Source organism: Aedes albopictus, chromosome 3 (genome assembly GCF_035046485.1).
Source record: "Aedes albopictus strain Foshan chromosome 3, AalbF5, whole genome shotgun sequence".
In the NCBI taxonomy this organism is placed as follows: Eukaryota; Metazoa; Arthropoda; class Insecta; order Diptera; family Culicidae; genus Aedes; species Aedes albopictus.
The window spans coordinates 385,974,707-385,996,914 of record NC_085138.1 but is presented as its reverse complement, the minus strand read 5'-3'; the positions used below and the strand labels follow the sequence as shown (position 1 = coordinate 385,996,914).

At 40.7% G+C, this 22,208-nt stretch overlaps 1 protein-coding gene across 6 annotated transcripts in view; it reads right to left on the bottom strand.

The window, feature by feature from the left end:
• LOC109621530 (transcription factor collier) overlaps nucleotides 1-22,208 on the bottom strand; it is a 409,396-nt gene that overhangs the window by 177,354 nt on the left and 209,834 nt on the right. For 2 of the 6 annotated variants that reach the window (XM_062855902.1, XM_062855899.1), the window contains exon 7: nucleotides 625-706. The exons of the other annotated variants lie outside the window; for them this stretch is intronic. In XM_062855902.1, the coding sequence (XP_062711886.1) occupies nucleotides 625-706 (82 nt within the window). The remainder of the gene's footprint in view (nucleotides 1-624; nucleotides 707-22,208) is intronic. 6 annotated transcript variants of the gene reach the window in all.

Below are 22,208 nucleotides of genomic sequence, written 5' to 3'. Positions count from 1 at the left end.
GTTCATGAAACCCGATCAATTTGTTTGCTTCGCGGATGCAGCAAAGTCCAGTATCATTGGCCATCATACTCCATCCAACGGTAGCGCTTTGACACATCAACGACGATTGTCCTCAAAAAAAAAAAAAAAAAGAATTACCCTCCCCTCGATCTTGAGGTAGTCTATTTTGGGTTCTCCACTCAGTCAGTGAAAATTTATTAGGTTTTCCAAAGGAAAAACAGTTAACTCGACATTTTTCAACTCTCCAAACCTTACCGGTACGTACTGACGGCCAGCCGTTCATTCTCGTGGTCGTCGTCATTCGGGCTTTTTAATTTATGTCTCTTGTCTTTGGTTTTCATCGTACCCCTGCTGTCTTCTCGTCGTCCATGTGACGACGATTCCGAACAAGAAGTCGAAAGAAACGACGGAACAATTTTACAAATTACCAGCCACTAAGCGGGAGTAATTTAACCCCCACCCCGTTTTCCAGAGCTCTTTAACTGGATCTCCAGTAGAGTAGGCAAACGATAACCGTGGTTGGACGGACATATGGAAAGAGGGACCGATGATCATGCGGAAGGGAAACTCGGAGCGGGCGGAGGGAAGAAGCGGAGGTGCATAAAGATGGCGATTAATACTCACTTGAAACCGTCGCATGTCCCGTGGATTGCCGGCATTCTTCAAGCAGTTCTGGTTGCACTTGAGGAAGAATTTAAGGAAAAATCTGAAACGAAATGGTTGAGAGAAAAAAGGGGAAACATTGAAGCGAAATGTAAGCAAACTGCTGCTCTGTGACGGGAGATGATGGTGGTTAAACTTTACGAGCAACGGACAATACCGGGAGTGAGCGCACACCACGCGCGCGGCTGCAGAGCGTTCGCTGTGTATAATCACATATTAGACGAAGGTAGGTAAGCGATGCGATGCCAACGACGGCGTTGAAGTGCTTTCGAGCGAGTATTGAGGTGTTCTCGTGGGCATTGTAAAAAATATCGTCACACAAACGACGACAGTTGGCTGGATGGTTGATGGTGTTCTGTTCGCCCGACTCGAAGTCGTTGGAGTTTTACAGCAGTAGAATGTGGAACTATACTTTGGGAGGATTTAATAACCCGCTTCTTCTGTGGTATAGTGGTTTGAGATCAAAGGTGGTTAGTGAAAGAGTGAGCACGTGGATGGTACCCACGGGGGCTACAGTTTGACAATTAAGAGGTAAACACAACAAAGCGGATGAAGATTCATTGGCATATAGTTATAGTTGTTTGGAGTAGTTTTTCAACTTTGTCAAGATATGGGTGATCGTTAACACATTGAAGGAAAGAAGTGAGAAGTTGTAAATACTGAAACAGGTAGGGGGACCTATTTTGGGCACTTGCAGTGCACTGAGTGTTAACTCAGTCAACTCCATACCGATTGACTTGAATATTTGTACATGGTGGAATACTGTAAAAATCTCGTAGTGTTCCAAAAATCAAGTCAATTGGTTCAAAATTGACTGAGCAATAGCAGCTTGTGCCCAAAATAGGTCACATTGTCCAGTCCCTACTGTTCTATCGTTATCAATGCGTTCAAAGTTGAGTAGAGTATGAATTACTTACAGAGTTTACACGGGCTAGTGGCTACCGTTTCTGATTCGTATGCAGAAGGTCATGGGTTCAATCCCTGGCCCGTCCCTTTCATCCTACTTTGTATCTTTCTATCCACTTTCTCTCTCTTTCTCTTCTCTACATATACAACTCTTGTATATCCATATGTTCATAGCCATCGCTAGGACCAGAAACGAATTGCAAAAATTCGTTTTCCTTCCAACTTCCACAGCCAGTGTATATATATAACGACTACAAGTTATGCAACCAAAGCGAAATGGGCCGCTTGTCCTTCATCCTTTCCGTCTAACAAACACCCCAGTCCGTGCTGGTTGTGGGGATGCAGAGGTGATCTCGGTCTTTAGTAGCAACAACCAACACACTCTAACGTTCCTTATTCTTCCCAACTGACTATAAGGACGTTGCCGGCGCCGTTATTGATCAAAAATGTATGAGCTGCTTGAATTTCACTTTGCGAATAAGTGGAGTGTCCCAGCCCTTATTCATTTGGATCTCAGTGCAATTGGTACCAGCTCAGATCAATCACGGAGGAGTAACCATTGACATGTATAGTCAGATTTGATTGTTGATCGATCGATCGTCCTGTATGCATCCCTTTAAAAATGTCTTAAAGAGTTCCAACACAAATCGCTGGGTGCATCTTTGCATGGAGAAATCCATTTCCTGGTTGAACTCCTGTAGAAATCCCTAGAGCAATTCCTGGAGCAATCCCTGAAGGGATGTCTAAAGCGATATCTGGAGGACTTCCTGAATTTTCCTGAAGGAACTCCTAGAGAAATCTCTGGAAAAATGTCTGGGATGTATACCTGGGGCAATCCCTGGGAGAAATTCGTGGAGAAGTTTCTGAAGTAAACCAGAAATTCCTGGAGGACTCACTGGAGCAATTCATAGAGGAATCTTGTAACGTTTTGACGTTTTTTATCTTTTTAAGTAAAATAAAGTTTGAATTCAATTGGATAAATTTGGATAAATCTGTTTTTTTTTATATATATTTTAGATTTATAATTCAAAGTTCGTTTCTTAAATTTATTACTATTTTAGTTAATTTGTAGCTTTTGACGTTTTTATCTTTTCAAGTAAAATCTTATTTGAATTGGATTCGTTAAATTTGACTTTCAGTTTGAACCGTTTCCATTAGTAGAGATTATCCGTTTCATGTAAGGTTTGTGTCTAGGCTAAGCTAATGACGATTCATGTTACGTATCTTATAGGACTTTTTCGATGGCGCTAAATAGTTGTTATGGCCATGTGCGATTTAAATTTGGCGCACTTGTATATAATAGTTTTTAGATTCAATAGACGACTGCTTCAATAGCAGGAAAGTTACTTGACTAGAGAAATCGACTTGACTCCATCACTTGATAGTTGAGTCGGCTGGAGAACAGAAGCGAGCTTCGGCGATCTTCTGCCAGTTTTAAGTTTTGTTAAGGTGTGTAGTGTTTTGTAGTAATGTAGTTCTGTGAAGTAGTGCTGTTGAAGTGAATTTATAATAAATTGTCTTTGTTTTCCATTCTATAGTTACTTAATTTTTGGATTTTGTCGCCAGGGGCAGACGCTCTGTTCCCTGTGCGTTTAGTTGTTGTTAAAAAGGTAAATATTAAAAATTGAATTTGTTTTAGTGTATGTTGTTTAATTTTGTGTTCGTCTTTGGGCCTTAGCGTCCAAGACGCTTTTTATTTGGGGCTTTATGCCATTTTTTTCCGTGCTCTACTGGTGCTCTTCCTCGCCCGCCAACGAATGGCAGTCAAACGGAGCAAAGGAAACATATCCGGCCTACCCGCGTGCGGTAGACGTACGTTCGGGCAGAGTACCGGACCGCCGACACCCTTCCTCCGCACCTTTAATTCGGCGATCAGTTGGAAGAGCCCACCGACGTCGACGATTGGCCAAGAGAGCAACGCCAACGAATAAAACCTGCGCAGGTACGTTAATCATGGCCATGATCACACACACACACATACACACACACAACTATTTGACGATCAGATTGTGAAAAATAATATACACTGTAATGAGTTCAATTGTTGTTTTTTTTGGTTCCGTGTTTTTATTGTTTTTTTTATATTGTTCTCCAAATTCCTATTCATCCATTTTCGTTAAATAAATTCACTTCAGCGACCCCTAATTGTTTGATTTTGTGGTTATTTCTGTTTTTAGTCTCTTTTTGGTGTAAATTTCCGTTATTGTTTCAGTTCGCGCGTTTTTGTGTGTTAAAGTTAGTGCGTTTGGGAATTTAATCGAGTCAGCGACCGTTCGAAGAAGCCCTTGAGTGAAGAGTCGTCAATTTAGTCGGGCAAACATTGGAATGAACCGGTGGTCTCTCGTACGCGAGAGTGGCGCAAAAGCCACCGCGTTTTAAGTTTCATTCAAGCTAATTCGGCGAACGGTTACAATCTTTGGGAGAAATTCCTGGATAAACTTCTGCATAAATTCCTGAAGGAATCCCTGAAACAATTCATGGAAGAATCTCTGTAATATTCTGTAGTAGTATCTCTGAAGTATTTCCTGGAGGAATCTCTGAAAGAAATCCTGGAAGAATACCTGAAGGAGTTCCTGAAGAAATCTTGAAAGACCGCCTAGATGAATACTAGGAGGTATACTAGATGAATACTAGGAGGTATACTAAAGGAATTCCTGGAGAATTCTTGGAAAAAATATTGTATGAATTTGTGGATGAACCCCTGGAAAAAATCCTGGAGGCATCATAGAAGAATCCCAGAAGGAATTTCTGGAAAAATCCCTGGAGACATTCCTGGATTAAATCCAGGAAGAATGCCTGGAGGAATTCCCGGAGAAATGGCTGGAAGACTCGTTTTAAAAATTTTTGAAGGAATTCGTGTAACTATTCCTGAGGAAAGTCTTGGTGGAATTTTCCAGTTTATTTGTTAATTATTTAAGAAATGAACCAGAATCGGGCTGCAAATCTATCTAATAAAGACACCTAACCTAACTTTACTGGAATTCTTGGTGGAATTCCTGGATGAAATTCTGGAGGAATGCTTGGAGGAATTCCTGAAGGAATGCCTAGAGGAATTCCTGGAGGAATCCCTGGAGGAATCCCTGGAGGAATCCCTGGAGAAATCCCTAAAGAAATCTCTTGAGGAATCACTAGAGGAGCTCCTGGAGAAACGCCTGGGGAATTTTCTGTAGGAATATCTGCAGGAATATCTGAAGGAATTGTTGCATAAATTCTTGTAGGTGTTTCTAGAGGGAACCCTGAAGCTATTTCTGGGGATTCTCCGAATCCGTGAAGGAATGCCTGGAGGAATTCTTAAAGAAATTGTGGGAGAAATTTCTGTAGAAATCGCTTAAGGAATCCATTTAGGAATCCCTGAATGAATGTTTGGACAAATTTCTGGCACAATCTCTGGAAGAATTTCTGGCGGGATCTCTGGAGAGATCTCAGCAGGGACCTCTGGAGGAATCCCTGGAGGAATGCCTAGAGAATTTCCTGGAGAAATCCCTAGAGGAAATCGTATATACTATATAGAGTTGCCTTGAGGAATTCCTAGAGGAATGACCGCTAGCTTTTAGTATTGTTTTTATTTATGTGTATTTTACGTAATGCTAATTCTACACTAATTGACTGGAAGAGTTCCTGGATCAATGCCTGGGGGAATTCTTGGTGGAGGCCCTGGAGACATGATTGTAGAAATTCCTGGAACTTTGGAGGAATCTCTAGATGAATTCCTGGAGGATTGTTAAGATGAATTACTAAACGAATTCCTGGAGGAATCCTGGAAGGAATCCCAGGAGGAATTCCTGAAGGAATCTCAAGAGAATTTTCTGAATAAATCCCAGGGGGAAGTACTGTAGAAATCTCAGAAGGAATTCTTGGAAAAATCCTAAAAAGAGTTCATGGTGGAACTTCTTTTGAAATCCCGCGCACAGTTTCTGAAGAAATCCCTGAAAGATCACACCCCCTGCCCCTCTGGCTACGCCCATGAAACATGCACCTTTAGTTGAATACTAAATTTGAAGTTTGAGGCGGTCTAGCAGTTGTGTTGCTGTCAAATGTACAATATGTATAGTAGGGGAGACTGAGGAGACTTGATCCCTGGGGAGACTTGTTCCCCCCATATTTTCTCGAAATCAAAAATAGTTTTCTTCTAGCATATTTTTTTCCAAAACAACATCTGGACAGACGACAATGTTTTGGCTACAATTGATTTTAATTGTGTATTGCATTATTTTTAATGGCTGATGGTTTGTTTTCAGTCCTCCAGAAATCTTTTAGGCGATTCCAAAAAATCTCAATAACTTTGTGAAAATTGAACCAAATGGTGTCAAAATTTCACTGCACATAGTATAAATAAAATATTATCAAACGTATTTATCCAAATAAGGTTGTTATATAAATATTTCAATTATTGTAGCTTAGTATATATACAACAGTGAAATGGGGAGACTTGATCCTTCGAGGATTACACACATATTATACATGTGAAAAATAAAATTCTATTTGGAAGCCTCTATTTACTCGGAACTCTAGTATATTCAATGATAAAACGTGTCAGATAATTATTATTTTATTACACATCATTAAAAGGGGATCAAGTCTCCTCATTTTCAAAATAAGGCATATCCTTAACAATTTAAGGAAATCTTATAATTTCAAATACACCATATTCATCAAAAATATAAGAAAACTTGAAAGGAAAATGAACAGGAAGCTTCTGGAGTTATTTTCCCTTTAAATTAACCATGTGCTCAAAAGAGGATCAATTGTGACCCATTTTTTGAAAAATACATCATAAGACATGCCTCCATAAAACAGTTTTGGCAACTTTAACAATAATTTAAAAACAGTTTTGAAAACTTTAACAATAATTTAAAGTTCTTCTGTTGTGTATAAACTTGCAATAGATGTTTACCTGCCATTCTGCACGAAAAATGGATCTAGTTTTGTGTTTTTTCTTAATGTTACAGGCAAATCAAGAAAAAGGGATCAAGTCTCCCCAGTCTCCCCTACTGAAAATCAGGACATTTCATATATTTGATCAAAATCGAGAAATGATCTGAATTAAGGTTATTAAGAAAATTTAGCCACAATTAGTTCGAAATCAGGACATCCCAAGTAACACAGAAAACATCTTTCAAAATTAAAGCTTCAAAAGATGTTTTATAACTGTAATATAAGTGTATCAGGAAGCACATTATGTTATTATTAGGCTTTTATAATGTCAGCCGATTACAAACAGCAAAAAAAATATCACAGATCACACCAAGTATATTTTACTAATATATAACAATACTGGAGCATCATGCAACTCACTAATGAAAGCCACAATGTTATTATTTTACAACAGCAGCTCATTTGGGTTTGCCGAGTTTTCCAAACTGCAAAATTCAACACAGATTAAAGCTTCATGAACCATATTTTGGTCGGAAATGGTCTGAAAGATCTCCGACGATGACGATGATGTCGAGAAAGATTTACGAAAGCTGTCTAGTTTACACAAGGTCTCGAGAAAAGTTTTATCTGAACAAGTTGTTATTGAATTTTAGGACGCAACTCGCAATTTGAATAGTGGCTGCTCACACACCGTTTAGCTTATCACCAAGCACCATCCTAAGTCCTCTCGACAGCAGCTGATGTTATTCCAAATCAGATTGCGAATAATCTAAATCTCAAACTTCCAAAAACTAGTGGTCAGATATTGAACAAAAACGTATCAGAATCTGCACCAACAGCAGAGTGAAGGGAACAATTACAATGCAATGTTTACGTTTACATTTTGACAGATTCAACTAGGTATGCTGAAACTTAGTTGTAGTGCAGTTATTTCGGAGTTTAAATTTTGACCGCGAAACATAATTATAGCTTAATAAAACGTTTGTTGTATAATTGTTTTGATTATGTATTATAAACGTATTTTTAACGCAAGATCTTCATATATAGCGTCTCTGCCATAGCAAACCATCCAAATTACAGTACCTGTCAAAAATATACATGCACAAATAAAAATATGGAAATCAATTGCACATGTTTTTACCTTCAAATCATTATAAATTCTTCAAACAAAACTATTTATAAATTTTACATTACTCTTATCTCCACGTGTGCCCAAAACAGTGGTACATTTTAGGCTGAAAAACCATTATTATTAAGATTTGCATAGTTGTTTACATGTTTTGTACGGCACTGTGAGTATGATAGAAAATCAGCCATATTGAATCTACATGTGGAGTCAATAAACTGATAGAACAGCACAATTTGGATGGCTTATTTTTAATGGTTATGGTTGGCATTTCTAATTGAACCTAGAGCGCTTGAAATCTGGATGAGCAAAATCGAATGTTTCACCATAATTTTTGAATTGCATGTAAAATAGCGCTACCATTATTGAGCATAAACCGTGACTTAATTGGCTTTCCAAATAATTCACAAATAATTGACCCCATACCATTTTCCAAATTCCATGTTCATGTGGTTGAACAAGCCAAATATGTTTATAACAAAATTTATTTTGTTTTTCTGTGTTCTGTCAATTTCTTATGCCAGATATACTGTTGGACATATTTATTTTTGTAGCATAAAGGCTTTCTATTAGTTATATAACATTTGAATAGCTCAATTCGAACCTGTGCAAATGATATGTAGTATAAATGTTTTTTACAAGTTATATTACTACCAAAATGTGTTATAAGAACTCGTGTATGTAATTGTTCTATATGTGTATTTTGCAAGTGATATTGCTGATAAATGTATTAAAACATTTTTGGGAGTTGGATGATATGTCCTATATCATATTTTTTTGCGATATTAATGTGTTGAGATACATCTTATATCACATGTAAGATGTTTTATAAGCCGCCATTTTTTGCGCTGTTTTGATTATACAAGTGTTCAAAATTAAGTAAATAATACAAGAAAAATACACTACGTTATGTATGAATAGTGAAATCTAAACTCTTATAGAGCATGTTGTGTTACTTGGGATGTCCTGCTAAAAGAGGACAGAGAGTAACTCTGGTGAACTCTGAAAATCTGTTTGAAACTAGTTTCAGAAATCGAAAAAAAGTTCTAAAAATATGAAAAAAAACAGAAAAAGATGTGCTTTTATATGAAATGATGAAATCAATAAATTTTTCAACATAAAAAACATTTGTTCCTGATTTTTAGCCCAACAATGTTGGATCTGTTTTATACAAGGGTGTTTTCTGAAATTGACCTTTTTGAAAGAAATTTTGTTGCGAATTGGTATTTAGTTGAATAGTTAAGGTTAGTTTAGGAATTTAATTCATATAAACTTGGGCTCAGATTGTTTGATTCTCTTCTTACTTATAGGATTGTTTCTCTTACATGAAGCTAATAACATCTGATCTTTATCTTAGACTTAGAGCAATACAATTATCAAGGCAAATATTCTGTCGTTCTACGCGTAATTGCTCCATGTTATATGAGAATTCCGATTATGCGTAGAACGGCAGTATAGGTCTAGCTCTAAACTGTTTTTTTTTGTCTTTATTAACGAGATTTTTAACCCTAGGCTAGTTCATCTCGGGACCCACACTTTACTTCCCTTCCGAAGGAAGAACCCACATTTTGTGAGTATGTCGGGAGTGGGATTCGATCCCAGGTCCTCGGGCGTGATAGTCAAGTGTTCTAACCGCTCCACTAGCTCTATACTGTTTGAATTTCAGTAAAATTGCCAAAAATGTCGTAAATAAATTGCTCCAAACTAATTTACCTTCTTTGTTAATTAAAATCCGACGTTTTACAATAGAATCACGCATGAAATTCGAATCTTCTGCCCGAATTCAGATTCTAATGAGAAAAATCTTCCATCATCTCATCCGCGCATTCCCATAATTTTGCGGCAGATGAGCTCTCGACTATCCTCGGTGTCATCCATCCTTAACGACAGATTATCCGATGCACTTCATCTCACCAAAAAAAACTCGTAAAATTAGGCAGAAGCATTGAATCCACTCAACGTAAAAACCGACCTCAACCACACATGCTCATCTGTTCTAGAAATCCGATACGTGGCGTCTAAATGCTAAACGTTGTTGGAACAATTTGCGCATCACTCCCAGCAGCCGTAGCTCGACGTAACTATGTAGGTATAGAGAGCCCAGTCAGCGCACGCAGCACCCACTCGAACAAGTGATAAACTAATTATTTTCCCTATTCATAACAAATACGTATCACCCGTAACCATTAGCTCGCGGCGGGTGGCGCGGCACTACAAACCAGCTCGAGTATCGTTGAGCAAACACTTCACCCTGTGATGGTGAGTGAGTGCACCCGAGAAAAAAAAAACCTCCGCGTAATAATAGGACAATGTGTTTGCTTTCTGTTATAACCCTCCGTAACAGTAGGCAGTGAAGTTGCGATCCTGAATGGCGAAAACGCGCGCTCTCCTCTCGGTTCGGTTCGGTTTGGTTACTGTGCATATGTGGTCAGGATTTAGTTTCACTTTTCTTTTCCTCTCTCGGATGGCAAAGGCAGCCTCCGAACAAGAGGAAACTAGGTAGGACCACGAATCAACCGAAAATCCCAACAGATGTTTGCCTCCGGCCAAATCACATATTAAATAGACACTCAGCGGGTAGCCGCCAACAACGATAGTGAGGGATGCTGCTTGTCGACACTGTGAAAAAAAAAATCATAGTTTTTATTGTGTTTTTTATTTATTTTTTTCACCGATAAATAAAAAGAAACACGAGACTATGTAAATTTACAGGGCACGGCATGCAAATTTGTGTAACGTGTCATGTTATCTCACTGACACAGGAACAGAGAAAAAGAGTAAAATTTACATGTCATGTAAATTTCATCATGTAAATTCACTTAGAACTTCATTCATGTAAACTTCGTATTATGTGTTATGTGTCGTTTAATCATTCTGAATCATGTTGAATCACATGATATATAATGATAGTGTACATGATAGTAAGAGTTCTTGCTTGAACAATTATGTTTATAAAGGCCTTGTATTCATTCAAAATCCAATGATTTATTTTTGATACTCAGCAAGAAAAAATCAAAACTTTCAAATTTAAACCAAAAACAAATGCTGATAGAGACGTAAATTAATAGGTCAATGTGAATTTACATTTTTGACGACTATAATACAGTCAGTGTTTCAATTTTGAAAATTATGGGAAATTTCAAAGTGAAACTAACATTTTTTTGAGTGTTCTGACTTTCATACGTTAGCCAACGCGAACGCGAGAGGAATACAACCAGAAGTTATTAATAAATAAAAACAGTATAAAAATAATAAAATATTTACAAAGGAGCCGTAATTGAGTTGATATGTACCTTCCAACTGGGCCAGGCGGCAATGGAACAGGTTTGCAACTAGGACCGTGTGGCAGACTGTGATGCATTTCGAAATTCAGCAGTTTTTTTTCTTCTCTTCTCCGAGAGCTAGAGGGATTTTGGAAGGGTATCACTTTCCGATGGTGCTCTTTCAATGTTACAGAGAGCGACAGAAGGGGCAGAAGGGCTATCAATCATTAGCACCCAGCCAGCATCATATGACTGCACTGCTGCTGGCTGGTCTTCGATTAGGGAGGGATGGTGGGTCGGTCCGAAAAGTGGGCTTTCTGTTTATGCTGCCAGTGTAATCACTGGCATAAGGGGTTCCACTTGTCCTTGCATCAGATGGGTGCAAGTGCACGGGACTTGGGCGGGTGGATAATATAGGCTTGAATGGTAAAAAATATGCTATGATTTTCATTATCTGAGAATGCTGAGAAGCACCCAGCTAACTTATAGAAGCAGTGACGATGATTCAGATGCAGCTTGAATGCTACTCGCATTTAAATCACGATCATCTTAAGGATATTTTGATGCTTGTTGAATGTTGCATCTGGCTTTTTGGCACATATTGTACCTAACATAAAATGCCTAAAACTATCTAGTTTGGTTTGATGAAACGCAATATTTTGCATACACTATTAATTTAGATATTAATCAACGCATAATCGGCCAATGACCATTTTGTATGGACAAATTAAAATTTTTGTATGGACAAATGACCACGCGGGGGGGTGGAAAGGCCCAAAAAAATGACCACGTGGTTTATGGACAGCCCCTAAGTTATATGTGCGGTTTAGGGGAAGATGATGTAGATAGATGAGATTAGAATTTGAACCTTATGACAACTAAGTTCTGGAATCCAGCGGTTGAGTATGAAATGCTGTATCGCGTCTGCTATACCTTATTAGGGGTCTGTGTCATTTGCCATAAAGTCATTTGGCATAAAGACATTTGGCATAACGGGCATTTGGCATAACGGTCATTTGGCATAACGGACATTTGGCATAACGGTCATTTAGCATAATGGACACTTGGCATAACAAAGAAGGGTGCATTTCGATTATGCCAAATGTCCGTTATGCCAAATGACCGTTATGCCAAATGTCTTTATGCCAAATGACCTTATGTCAAACGGCGTTATGCCAAATGACTTTATGCCAAATGTACCGCTCCCCCTAATAAGGCAGCCCCTTCAACGCAATGTAGGCAGCGCGGCCCGGTTAGGTAGTCTGCTGAAAACCTTGAAACATCAAGAAAAGCAATAGTAGATTATTGATTCAACGGTATCAGACCCAGCAACGATTTAAGGATAACGATTGGAAAGTTGGATCTTGGAACGTGGGAACTTTGCATGAACCCGCACGTGCCGGTGCCGGTGTTAATGTGGCAACTATCCAGGAGATACACTGGCCCAAAACTGGAGGACGCGAATCCGAGCGATGGATCTCATCGCCAACACTTCATTCAAGTACCACATCTACTACAGCGGCGGCGATGAGGCAGAACGTGAAGTTAACTTCACGGTAATCGGACGGCTTTGCGGACGATATTGATCTCACCGGCATTGATCGTAGGGCAGTGGAGGAAGCTTATGCTCCTCTGAAGAGAGACACAGTGAGGATAGGCTTGACCTGGCTTGACGATTAACTCTTCCAAGACGAATATGTACATGATAACGAGTAGAGATAGGGGCAAGCTTAGTGGTGTTTGTGCTGAGGTAGTGATTGTTGGGTATGTATTTGTTGAAGTTGTTGAAGAATTTGATTTCTTGGAACACTTGTGACATGTGACAATGACGTTTCCCGTAAAGTGAAAAGGCGTTTTGCAGCTGCGAATAAAATCTTTTACGGATTGCGTAATCAGCTTATGTTCCGTAACTTGCAAACGCAAACGAAAATTGCTTTATATAAGACGCTGATTTTACGAATAACTACGGTGGGAAACAAGAAAATGGAGTGTGGCACAAACGCATAAACCACGAGTTGTACCAAGTGTACAAAGATGGAAATAATGTGAAACATATAAAATACGGCAGACTTCAGTGGGCTGGACCCGTAGTGCGAATGTCGGAAGAAGAAATAGATAGAACAATATTCAGCAGGAAATCAGATATAAGTCGGCGACTTCGTGCTCGTTCACCAACGTAAAGTTACTTTGTAGCCAACAAGGTATCAAAGTGGAAAAATTGGGATACCTTGGAACTTTAAGGGCGTTCAACAATGATGATACCCCCGATATGGAAAGGAGTATTTCTTCTTCTCCTTGGCGTAACGTCCCAACTGGGACAAGGCCGGCTTCTCAGCAAGTGTTCAATGAGCACTTCCGCAGTTATTGAATAATGACCATTTTTGCATTCGTTTCGCATATAGCGTGACCAAAGTAGTCAAGGAGATTTTTTCAACGAAAAGTCCTTGTACCGAACTAGAATCTTTCCCGTCATCATCAACAAAGTGCATCTGAATACCCGTGCGTTTACCGCTTCGGTTATATGGGCACTTATTTTCATATCGACCACATAGAGATATGAGAAATTTGTCTACTAATGACATGGACATTATTACATCTCAAAATGGTAACAGAGCTGTGCGTACACTCACCTGAAGAACCCCGATCCTCTTTTTTCCAAACATCTCTCATAAACCCCCAATCAACCGAGCTAACCTCATCAATATTCGCTCTACATCACTCGCATCACAGCGAGAACAACCAGCAGCAGCACCAGCCACACCTCGCACCGAGAGAGGGCGGCCTTAATTTTGGTCATCAACCAGGTGTGAAAATGTAAACAATCCCTTTGTCGATGATCGGTTACGGCAATCCGCGTGACGGCGACCGACAACGGCACTGTGTCCCGTTTTAGATGCAATTAATCTCTCCCGCCGACGATGACGACGACCATGCTGCGCGGCTAGACGACGCGACGGGACCATGCACGCACGGTGTGCGGTGAAAATGGTAATCGGAATCCGCCGAGACACGTCGACGACGGAGACAGTTGCCAATGATGGCGTGATCGGCATTTGACACCGTTGCGCCGCCGCGCCGCGGTGATCTTGGCAAGTTCGGTCCATATCTATAGCAGCTGTATAGGGGGGTTATAGAGAGCAAACCGTTTCGGGATTTGGGTCTCTCTGGCCAAAGTTGGCGGAATTTGTCGTTCGGTCGATTTTGATCAATTTTAATTGCTTGATTAAATAACGGCAAGAGATAATTGCGGTCACTTGAATGGCTTGATTTGTCTTCGCGAATTTAGTATTCCTGTAACGTACGTGTGGTCAGTGTGTGGAAATCTCACGGTACGTGTTTGTCGTTCAAAACCGAACTCCTTTTTGGTTACTTGTTATTTATTCACCAAAACTTTATTGATTGGCATATGGTGGCTTTGTGGGTTTTGTCGTTGTCCTGTGTCTTGCTGATCAGTGTTTTAATAAACAAATGTTGTGAAATGCGGCTGAGTCTCTCTGAAACATCACTCTCTGAAGTGTCCTGAAATCCACTGAATCGCTCTACCACGCCCCTGAAAACACCCAGAAACATATAACAAACAAACAAACATGTAATAGATATCTAAGAACCCCTACGAGACCATTTGAAACGCCCTTGGACACCCCCGAAATCTCGTTTAACCTTTATCTGAATCCCCCCTGAGACTCCCTGAAATACTCATAAAACCCTCTGAAATCCCCTCGAAACCCCTGATCCGATGGAATCCGTTCGGAAAGAAATTTAGATTGCGAAATAAGGTCATGTACCATTTGGGCAGGTGTAGCTATTTTGGGCATTTGCCGCTATAACTAAGTCAATTTTATTCCTAGGAACTTAATTTTCGGCACACGGTGAGATACGTGCTGTAGCTAACCCTATGAAAAATTCAAATCAATTGGTATGAAACTGACTTTAGTCATAGCTACAAGTACCCAAAATGGGTACACCTGCCCTAATGGTACAAGACCCTACTGTGCTGTAATGGAATCGGGTCGTAGATTGGAGGAATAAGAGGCTCCCGTCTAGGGAATTGGTAGTCATGGGTTCGATTCCCACAGGAACACGTGTATTTATTTTCGCAATTTTAGTTTGTCCATCGAACACGTGTTCCTGGTGTGTTCATGGATGTCAAAGCGTTTCAACATGGAGTTTCCACCTGGATTGATTAGTCCAAGTGCAACATGGCACATTTTATCTTGTTAGACCTTAAATTAAATCTTCGAGCCAAATTCATGACGGCTATTAAGGCGATCATCCTTGTACTATAACAGCCTTGTTAATACTTCATCAAATTCTGATTATGTATCATGAGAAAAATTAGACCTCAGCATGGCGAGGTACACGTTCCGATGAAAACATTTTCCACCGGTTACAATCAATTGAATTTAAATTCCGTCAACTTCGGAACCGAGAAAATTGTTCGGAAATAATCCCCCAACGCCTCTAGGAATGTTATAGGTATCTTTCACTCGCTCGATGAAGTGGAAAGAAAACTGTCCCGATCCAATCAGCAAGGACGAACGTCGTCGTCGTCGTCTTAAAACGACAAGCGATACTGTCATCGCGCGCGCACGTGAAACGTGAACCGAGAACGGAACGACGAAACGTCCTACGACAAGGAAAAAGTGCTGCGAAAACACGATCAAACTGTAGCATCAACCACCACCGCGCGTTGGGACACGGTCACGGATCCGTGGCTTCCCTGCGCTTGCACTCAGTACCTATAGGTACTGGTTTCTCTGTCAACCGATATCGATACCAGCGAAGCCGTTGGAGAGGTCTAATTGAATAAAAATAAAGAGACGGTCGATGATTGTGATGCCAATTTTGTAATGTTTATTGTTAAAGTCAAAAATGGCACGTGATATGGATATTGACGGAAGCGCAGACACTGCTGCTGTTGCTGGCAAAGGAACCCCCCTCCCTGGTTTGTAACCTTTCCACCGCTCTTTCGCTGGTCCAGGCAGGTAGGTATCTGAATGATGCGGTCGGCGGTTTAGTTGACGGTGAGTGATCTGGTTGATGAAGATGAATTATGTATCGAGATGGCTTGTGACGGGGTGATACCAATAATAGGGTAGATTCGTGGAACAGATTTTAGTTGAAGGTTTTTTAGAGAGGAGTATGTGATGCAGTTGACTACAGTCGGGAGTGGGCATATGCCGATTAGGTTCGGACCTGGTGTGATGGTTAGAACACTTGACTATCCCGCCGAGGACCTGGCAAAATGTGAGTTTTTTATTCGGAAGGGAAGTAAATCGTGGGTCCCGGATGAACTAGCCTAGGGCTAAAAATATCGTTAATACAGATAAAAAATATGCCGATGGTCATGGTTTAGATTAGTCATTCTCAACTTTTCAATAAGGGGCTGTCCATAAACCACGTGGTCATTTGGGGGGGGGGGTTCGGCCAATGACCATTTTGTATGGACAAATAAAAAATGTTGTATGGACCAAAGACCACGCGGGGGGGGGTTGGTTGAAAAGTCCCAAAAAAATGACCACGTGGTTTATGGACAGCCCCTAAATAAGTCGCTTAGGTAGGGTCTAGTATCATTTGGGCAGGTGTACTTATTTTGGGCACTTTCCGCTATAATTAAGTCAATTTCAAACCGATTGATTTGAGTTTTTGTACAGAGTTAGATGCTGTACGTGCCTAACTCTATACAAAATTTCTAGTCAATTGGTTTGAAATTGACTTAGTTATAGCGGCAAGTGTCCAAAATATGTACACCTGCCCAAATAATACAAGACCCCATATCCTCAATATACTACTGAATAAAATGAACAACTACACTGAATAGATGGATATTCTACGTAAAAAAAAACACATACATAACACCTCATTCAGGCAGCTGAATTTGTAATTTTCAGTTACTTTTCAGAAACTAGCGTTTCTTAAAATTGAGCCACAGATAAATAAACGGAACGATTATCGAAACTTAAATAACTTGTTAGCTTGTATGTCGTTCTAAGCCTATAACTATTCAAAAAATTACAAGAAATCAAATTGTGATTCCTCATTGTGCTCCATTTTGGGTATTCGGCAATATTACGACAATGCCCCATTTTATCGTATTCAACATGAAGAACTACTACAAATCGAGTTTCGTCATGGCTTTTAAATAAATAAAGGTTACTTTTGACATTCCATACTATTACTGGTAGGTAGTATAAATAATTTGTAAGGCTAGTTGAAACTTGTGCAGACTGAAGATGTCATGTTTTGCCTCTTTTCACCATTTGTTTTGCTTCAATGCTCAAGGCTTATCAGAAGCAATTCTAAGTGAGCGTAAAACATTTTCATGAAGGGTCTGAGACCATTTGAGCAGGGGCACCTATTTTGGGCAATTGCTGCTGTAACTCAGTCAATTTTGAACAAATGGACTTGATTTTTGGAACACGATGAGATACGCATAGTAGCTCGCCATGTACAAAAATTCGAATGGGTGACAAAACGTCGAATGCCAAAACGTCGAATGCCAGAACGTCGAATGCCAAAACGTCGAAAGGACAAAACGTCGAAGGGACAAAACGTCGAAAGGACAAAACGTCGAAAAGTGTGTATGTGTTCATAGTTCAACGTGGATTTTCTTTTTTGAAATTTTGTGTGAATTTAAATCGAACCTGTTGGTACCCTGAGAGGGATGGTGATACGGTAGATCCACCAAGATGCAACACACGAACATTGTTTCGTTATCTGGGGTCACTGCCCGAACGCTGAACTCTATAATGCTTCAGTTGAACCCACTAGCTGAGTAAAGATTATTGCGAGGATGCTTAGCATTGTTGTACTAGTACTATATTCTGTGAATACCGGATGAATTGCGGAGAAGGACAGCTAGTCAAAACCCCGCTATTTCAAGTAGAACTCCGGTTCTGAATGAGGAAGACATTCCCTCCCACCCCTTACGTTGGGATGGAAAGTACCGGCAAGTCGTGCCGAAAACCAAACCAGACGCACTTGAAGCAACAATGTACCCGATGATCGCCATCACACCCTAAAGGTGTCAGAGATGCGACAGACGATAGCTAGAGGCTACCATCGAAGCTACCCTGAAGGAAGCTGTGACGTAATGCAGAAAAATTGTGGAAGGAAATTTATGACAGTGTGCCACTCGCAGTGTTGCACATGAACGCAATCAATTTGCGTTGTAGTTCAAAAACGGCACGCTGCGATCAAACATATTTGAACATTGTTCAGTTCAAAATTTGATCAAGAACTGCACCCGCAAAAACATGGCACCCTGATACCTGGTGAACTTAAATGGTCATGTGTCTGCCATTTTTTCACAAATTCTAACAATCTTCGTAGATTCGATTCAGAAAGTCCACCCTCTATTGAGAGGGGGAACCAGTTCGGTCACCGTGGATTACCGGAAAATCCGGATTTCAGTGCAGAATCTTAATGCCCGATGCCAAAATGTCCCATTTCATTGTGGCGCTTATATTCGCGCAACAACGCATGTATGCAGATGCGTCACAAAGTCCTAGGGCAGCACCTTGGTCAGGACGCACATAAGATTTGATGACACATCCAAGCTCTCAGTTCCTTTTTGGCTCGCGTTTAGTTCAAATGCAACACTGGGTGCCAGTAGAAGGGGCCTCAAAGAAGTAAGAGAAGAAAAGCCGGAAAAGTTCGGCAATAAATAATTTTACATTCAACGTGACGTGATGTGAGTTTTTTATATATGACAGTGCGAATATTCCCTACGCACGAAGAACTGGTCAAGGAACATGCCGACCCTGAGGTGTTTTTTTCAGGGAGCCTCAGGAAGGTTTCCCTCTGAACTAGTTGGCAGATACAAGTGAAAGAATGAGTATCCTTTAAAAGAATAAAGAACTCACTATTTGCTTAGATTACTTGTGTTCGACGTTTTCGACGTTTTGTCCTTTCGACGTTTTGTCTCTTTCGACGTTTTGGCATTCGACCTTTTGGCATTCGACGTTTTGGCATTCGACGTTTTGTCTTTCGACGTTTTGTCCCTAAGCCCAAAAATTCATGTCAGTTGGTTTGAAATTGATTGAGTTATAGCAGCAAGTGCCCAAAATAGCCCCTCCCCCATTGCCAAAATGGTCCCAGACCATAGTTAAAGTTACGCTAACCTGTACTCTTTTGATCTAAATTACATTAGGGGGATTCACTTAACAGCGTAAACTGATTAAACTGATTAAACGTCGCGATCACCAAGGCAATCTTTGATTATTTCATTCGCAAAATCATGAAACATTTCAAATAAGCAGAAAATCATGGCTAACGCGGCAATTTAATCTGTTTAGTGAGTACCCCTATTGAAACATTAGTCGCAGTAAGAGAAGTGAATGTTCTCACCGCGTAGCAACTCGTGAGTTTACATAAAAAACAAACTAGGGTTCCGTGAGTGAGTGAGCTGATTCGCACCCGCTTAATTCATGAATACGAAGCATAACAAACATGCGTGAGCTTTTGTTCGCGAGCAACTAGCAACAAAATCACAGGTTACCTGCAGTATGGAGCTTGCTTACACCTTTGCATGTAATAGGCTGAGTGTTCCAGTTATCGCCATAGTGGTTCCCTATTTGGCCATAGTGGTTATATGAGATATTTCAAAATTTTGCATCCTTTCAAGAGTTTTAATGACAAGATACTATTAAATTATTGCTACTAAAACTTTCATAATAGGGCAAAGCTTCAAAACTTTCTAAATTCCCACTATGGCCAAATAGGGAACCACTATGGCGATAACTGGTACACCTACCCTAAATTCTTTTTTTTCGATGGATCCTCAAGTTCACAAAAAAAGTTTGTCCAGATTCCGTACCCGTGGAGCGAATAATTCGTGATGTTTCCAAGGATAGGGACGACATGGATCGAAAACGGCCTCGATGGTTGAATTCTCACTTGCTCTTCTTTCATGTAATAATTCCGCTCCAGGAATGGATCGAATCAATTTTAACTTGCTTGAAAACCTCCCCGATGTCGCTAAGAGGCGCTTGTTGAACTTGTTCAATCAGTTCCTGGATAACAACATCGTTCCGGATGATTGGAGACAAGTGAGGGTGATAGCTGTTCAAAAACCCGGGAAACCCGCGTCAGATCATAATTCGTACCGTCCAATCGCGATGTTGTCTTGCCTACGGAAGTTGTTGGAGAAGATGATTCTCTTTCGGCTGGACAAATGGGTTGAATCGAGGGGCATGTTGTCAGATACACAATTTGGTTTCCGCAGAGGCAAAGGGACGAACGACTGTCTTGCGTTACTTACTTCAGAAATTCAGCTTGCCTTTGCTCAAAAGCAGCAAATGGGCTGAGTGTTTTTGGATATTAAGGGAGCTTTTGATTCAGTTTGTGTCGATGTTCTCTCCGACAAACTACACGGAAGTGGCCTTTCACCAATTATGAACAACTTTTTGTATAATTTGCTGTTTGAGAAGCAGATGAGTTTTGCTCATGGCGACTTGACAGTTTCACGAATTAGCTACATGGGTCTCCCCCAGGGTTCATGTCTAAGCCCACTTCTTTACAACTTTTATGTTAGAGCATAGATGATTGTCTCATGGGAAATTGCATGGGTGACTGTGTTGTATATGTAACGGGATCAATAGCAGTTGATCTGCAAGGACCACTACAGGATACTTTGGACAATTTGTCTACTTGGGCTCTCAAGCTGGGTATCGAGTTCTCTCCGGAGAAAACTGAGATGGTTGTCTTTTCAAAAAAATCATAAACCGGCTAAGTTTCCGCTCGTTCTGATGGGTAAGGCAATCACTCATAGCGTGTCTTCTCAATATCTCGGCGTCTGGTTCGACTCCAAATGCTCTTGGGAGAAGCATATTGTGTATCTGATAAAGAAGTGCCAAAAGCGAATCAACTTTATGCGAACTATTACCGGAACATAATGGGGAGCACACCCGGAAGATCTGATCAGGCTGTACCAAACAACCATTCTGTCGGTTTTAGAATACGGTAGTTTTTGTTTTCAATCCGCGGCGAAAACACACTTGCTGAAGCTTCAATGAGTTCAGTACCGTTGCCTTCGGATCGCGTTAGGTTGCATGAACTAGACTCACACAATGATTTTAGAGGTACTTGCTGGTGTTCAGCCTCTGACAGACAGCTTTGCGGAGTTGTCGTTCCGGTTCCTCATCCGATGCGAGGTTGTGAATCCATTGGTCATAGAAAATTTTGAAAAGCTGCTCGAACAGAATCCTCAAACTCGTTTTATGAGTGTGTACTACTGGTACATGACGCTGGAGGTAAGCCCATTTCCGGTTAACACCAATCGTGACAACTTCTCAGACTTCGACAGTTGATTTTGATCTCTCTATGAAGGATGAGATCACCGGTATTCCGGAATCTTTTCGTTCCGTAAGTATTCTACAGATTTTTGCAAGTAAGTTCGGGCATGTTAGCGGGGACAGACAGTTCTTCACAGATGGTTCAAAAACCGATGATTCGACTGGATTCGGTGTCTACAACGAATTTCATAGCGCCACCCTCATGCTTCAAAAGCCCTGTTCTGTTTACGTAGCTGAGCTAGAGGCTATATACTACACCTTAGAGTCTATTCACACTCTTCCACCTGAGCACTACTTCATTTTTACCGACAGTCTAAGTTCTCTGGAGGCTGTTCGGTCAATGAAACGGATGAAGCACTCAGCGTACTTCCTGAATGGAATACGCCAAGTATTGAGTGCTTTGACCAAACGCCCATACACCATCACCATAGCTTGGGTCCCTTCATATTGCTCGATTCCGGGCAATAAGAAAGCGGACTCACTGGCTAAGGTGGGCGCTAGCGAAGGCGATATTTACGAGCGTCAAATCGCCTTTGACGATTTTTTTGCATTGGCCCGTCAGGAGACCTTGATCAGCTGGCAACACAAATGGAGAGATGGAGAGATGGGTAGATGGTTGCACTCCATCATTCCACAGGTGTCGAAGAAGCCATGGTTCAAAGGGTTGGATTTAGGCCGCGATTTCGTTCGTGTAATGTGTCGGCTAATGTCCACCCACTATTTGTTGAACGCACATACCTTCCGTATTGGGCTCTCAGAAAGCAATCTCTGTGTCTGTGGCGTGGCTTACCAGGATATCGAATATGTCATGTGGGGATGCAATGAGTATCGTGAGGTCAGATCTGAGCTGCATGAAATTCTCCGGATCCGAGGAAAACAACAGAAACCCGTTAGAGAAGTGTTGGCAGGACTTGATTTGGAATACATGAACCTGATTTACCAGTTTTTGAAACGTGTTGATGTCAGAGTTTGATGTAGTACGTTCCTTGTTTTCGTTGTCCGCCTTTTGGGTTTGTTGTTTGCCCCTGTCTGTCGTCGCTCCCCTTCCGTTTGTCCTCTTCTTGTCGTTGTTTACCGATA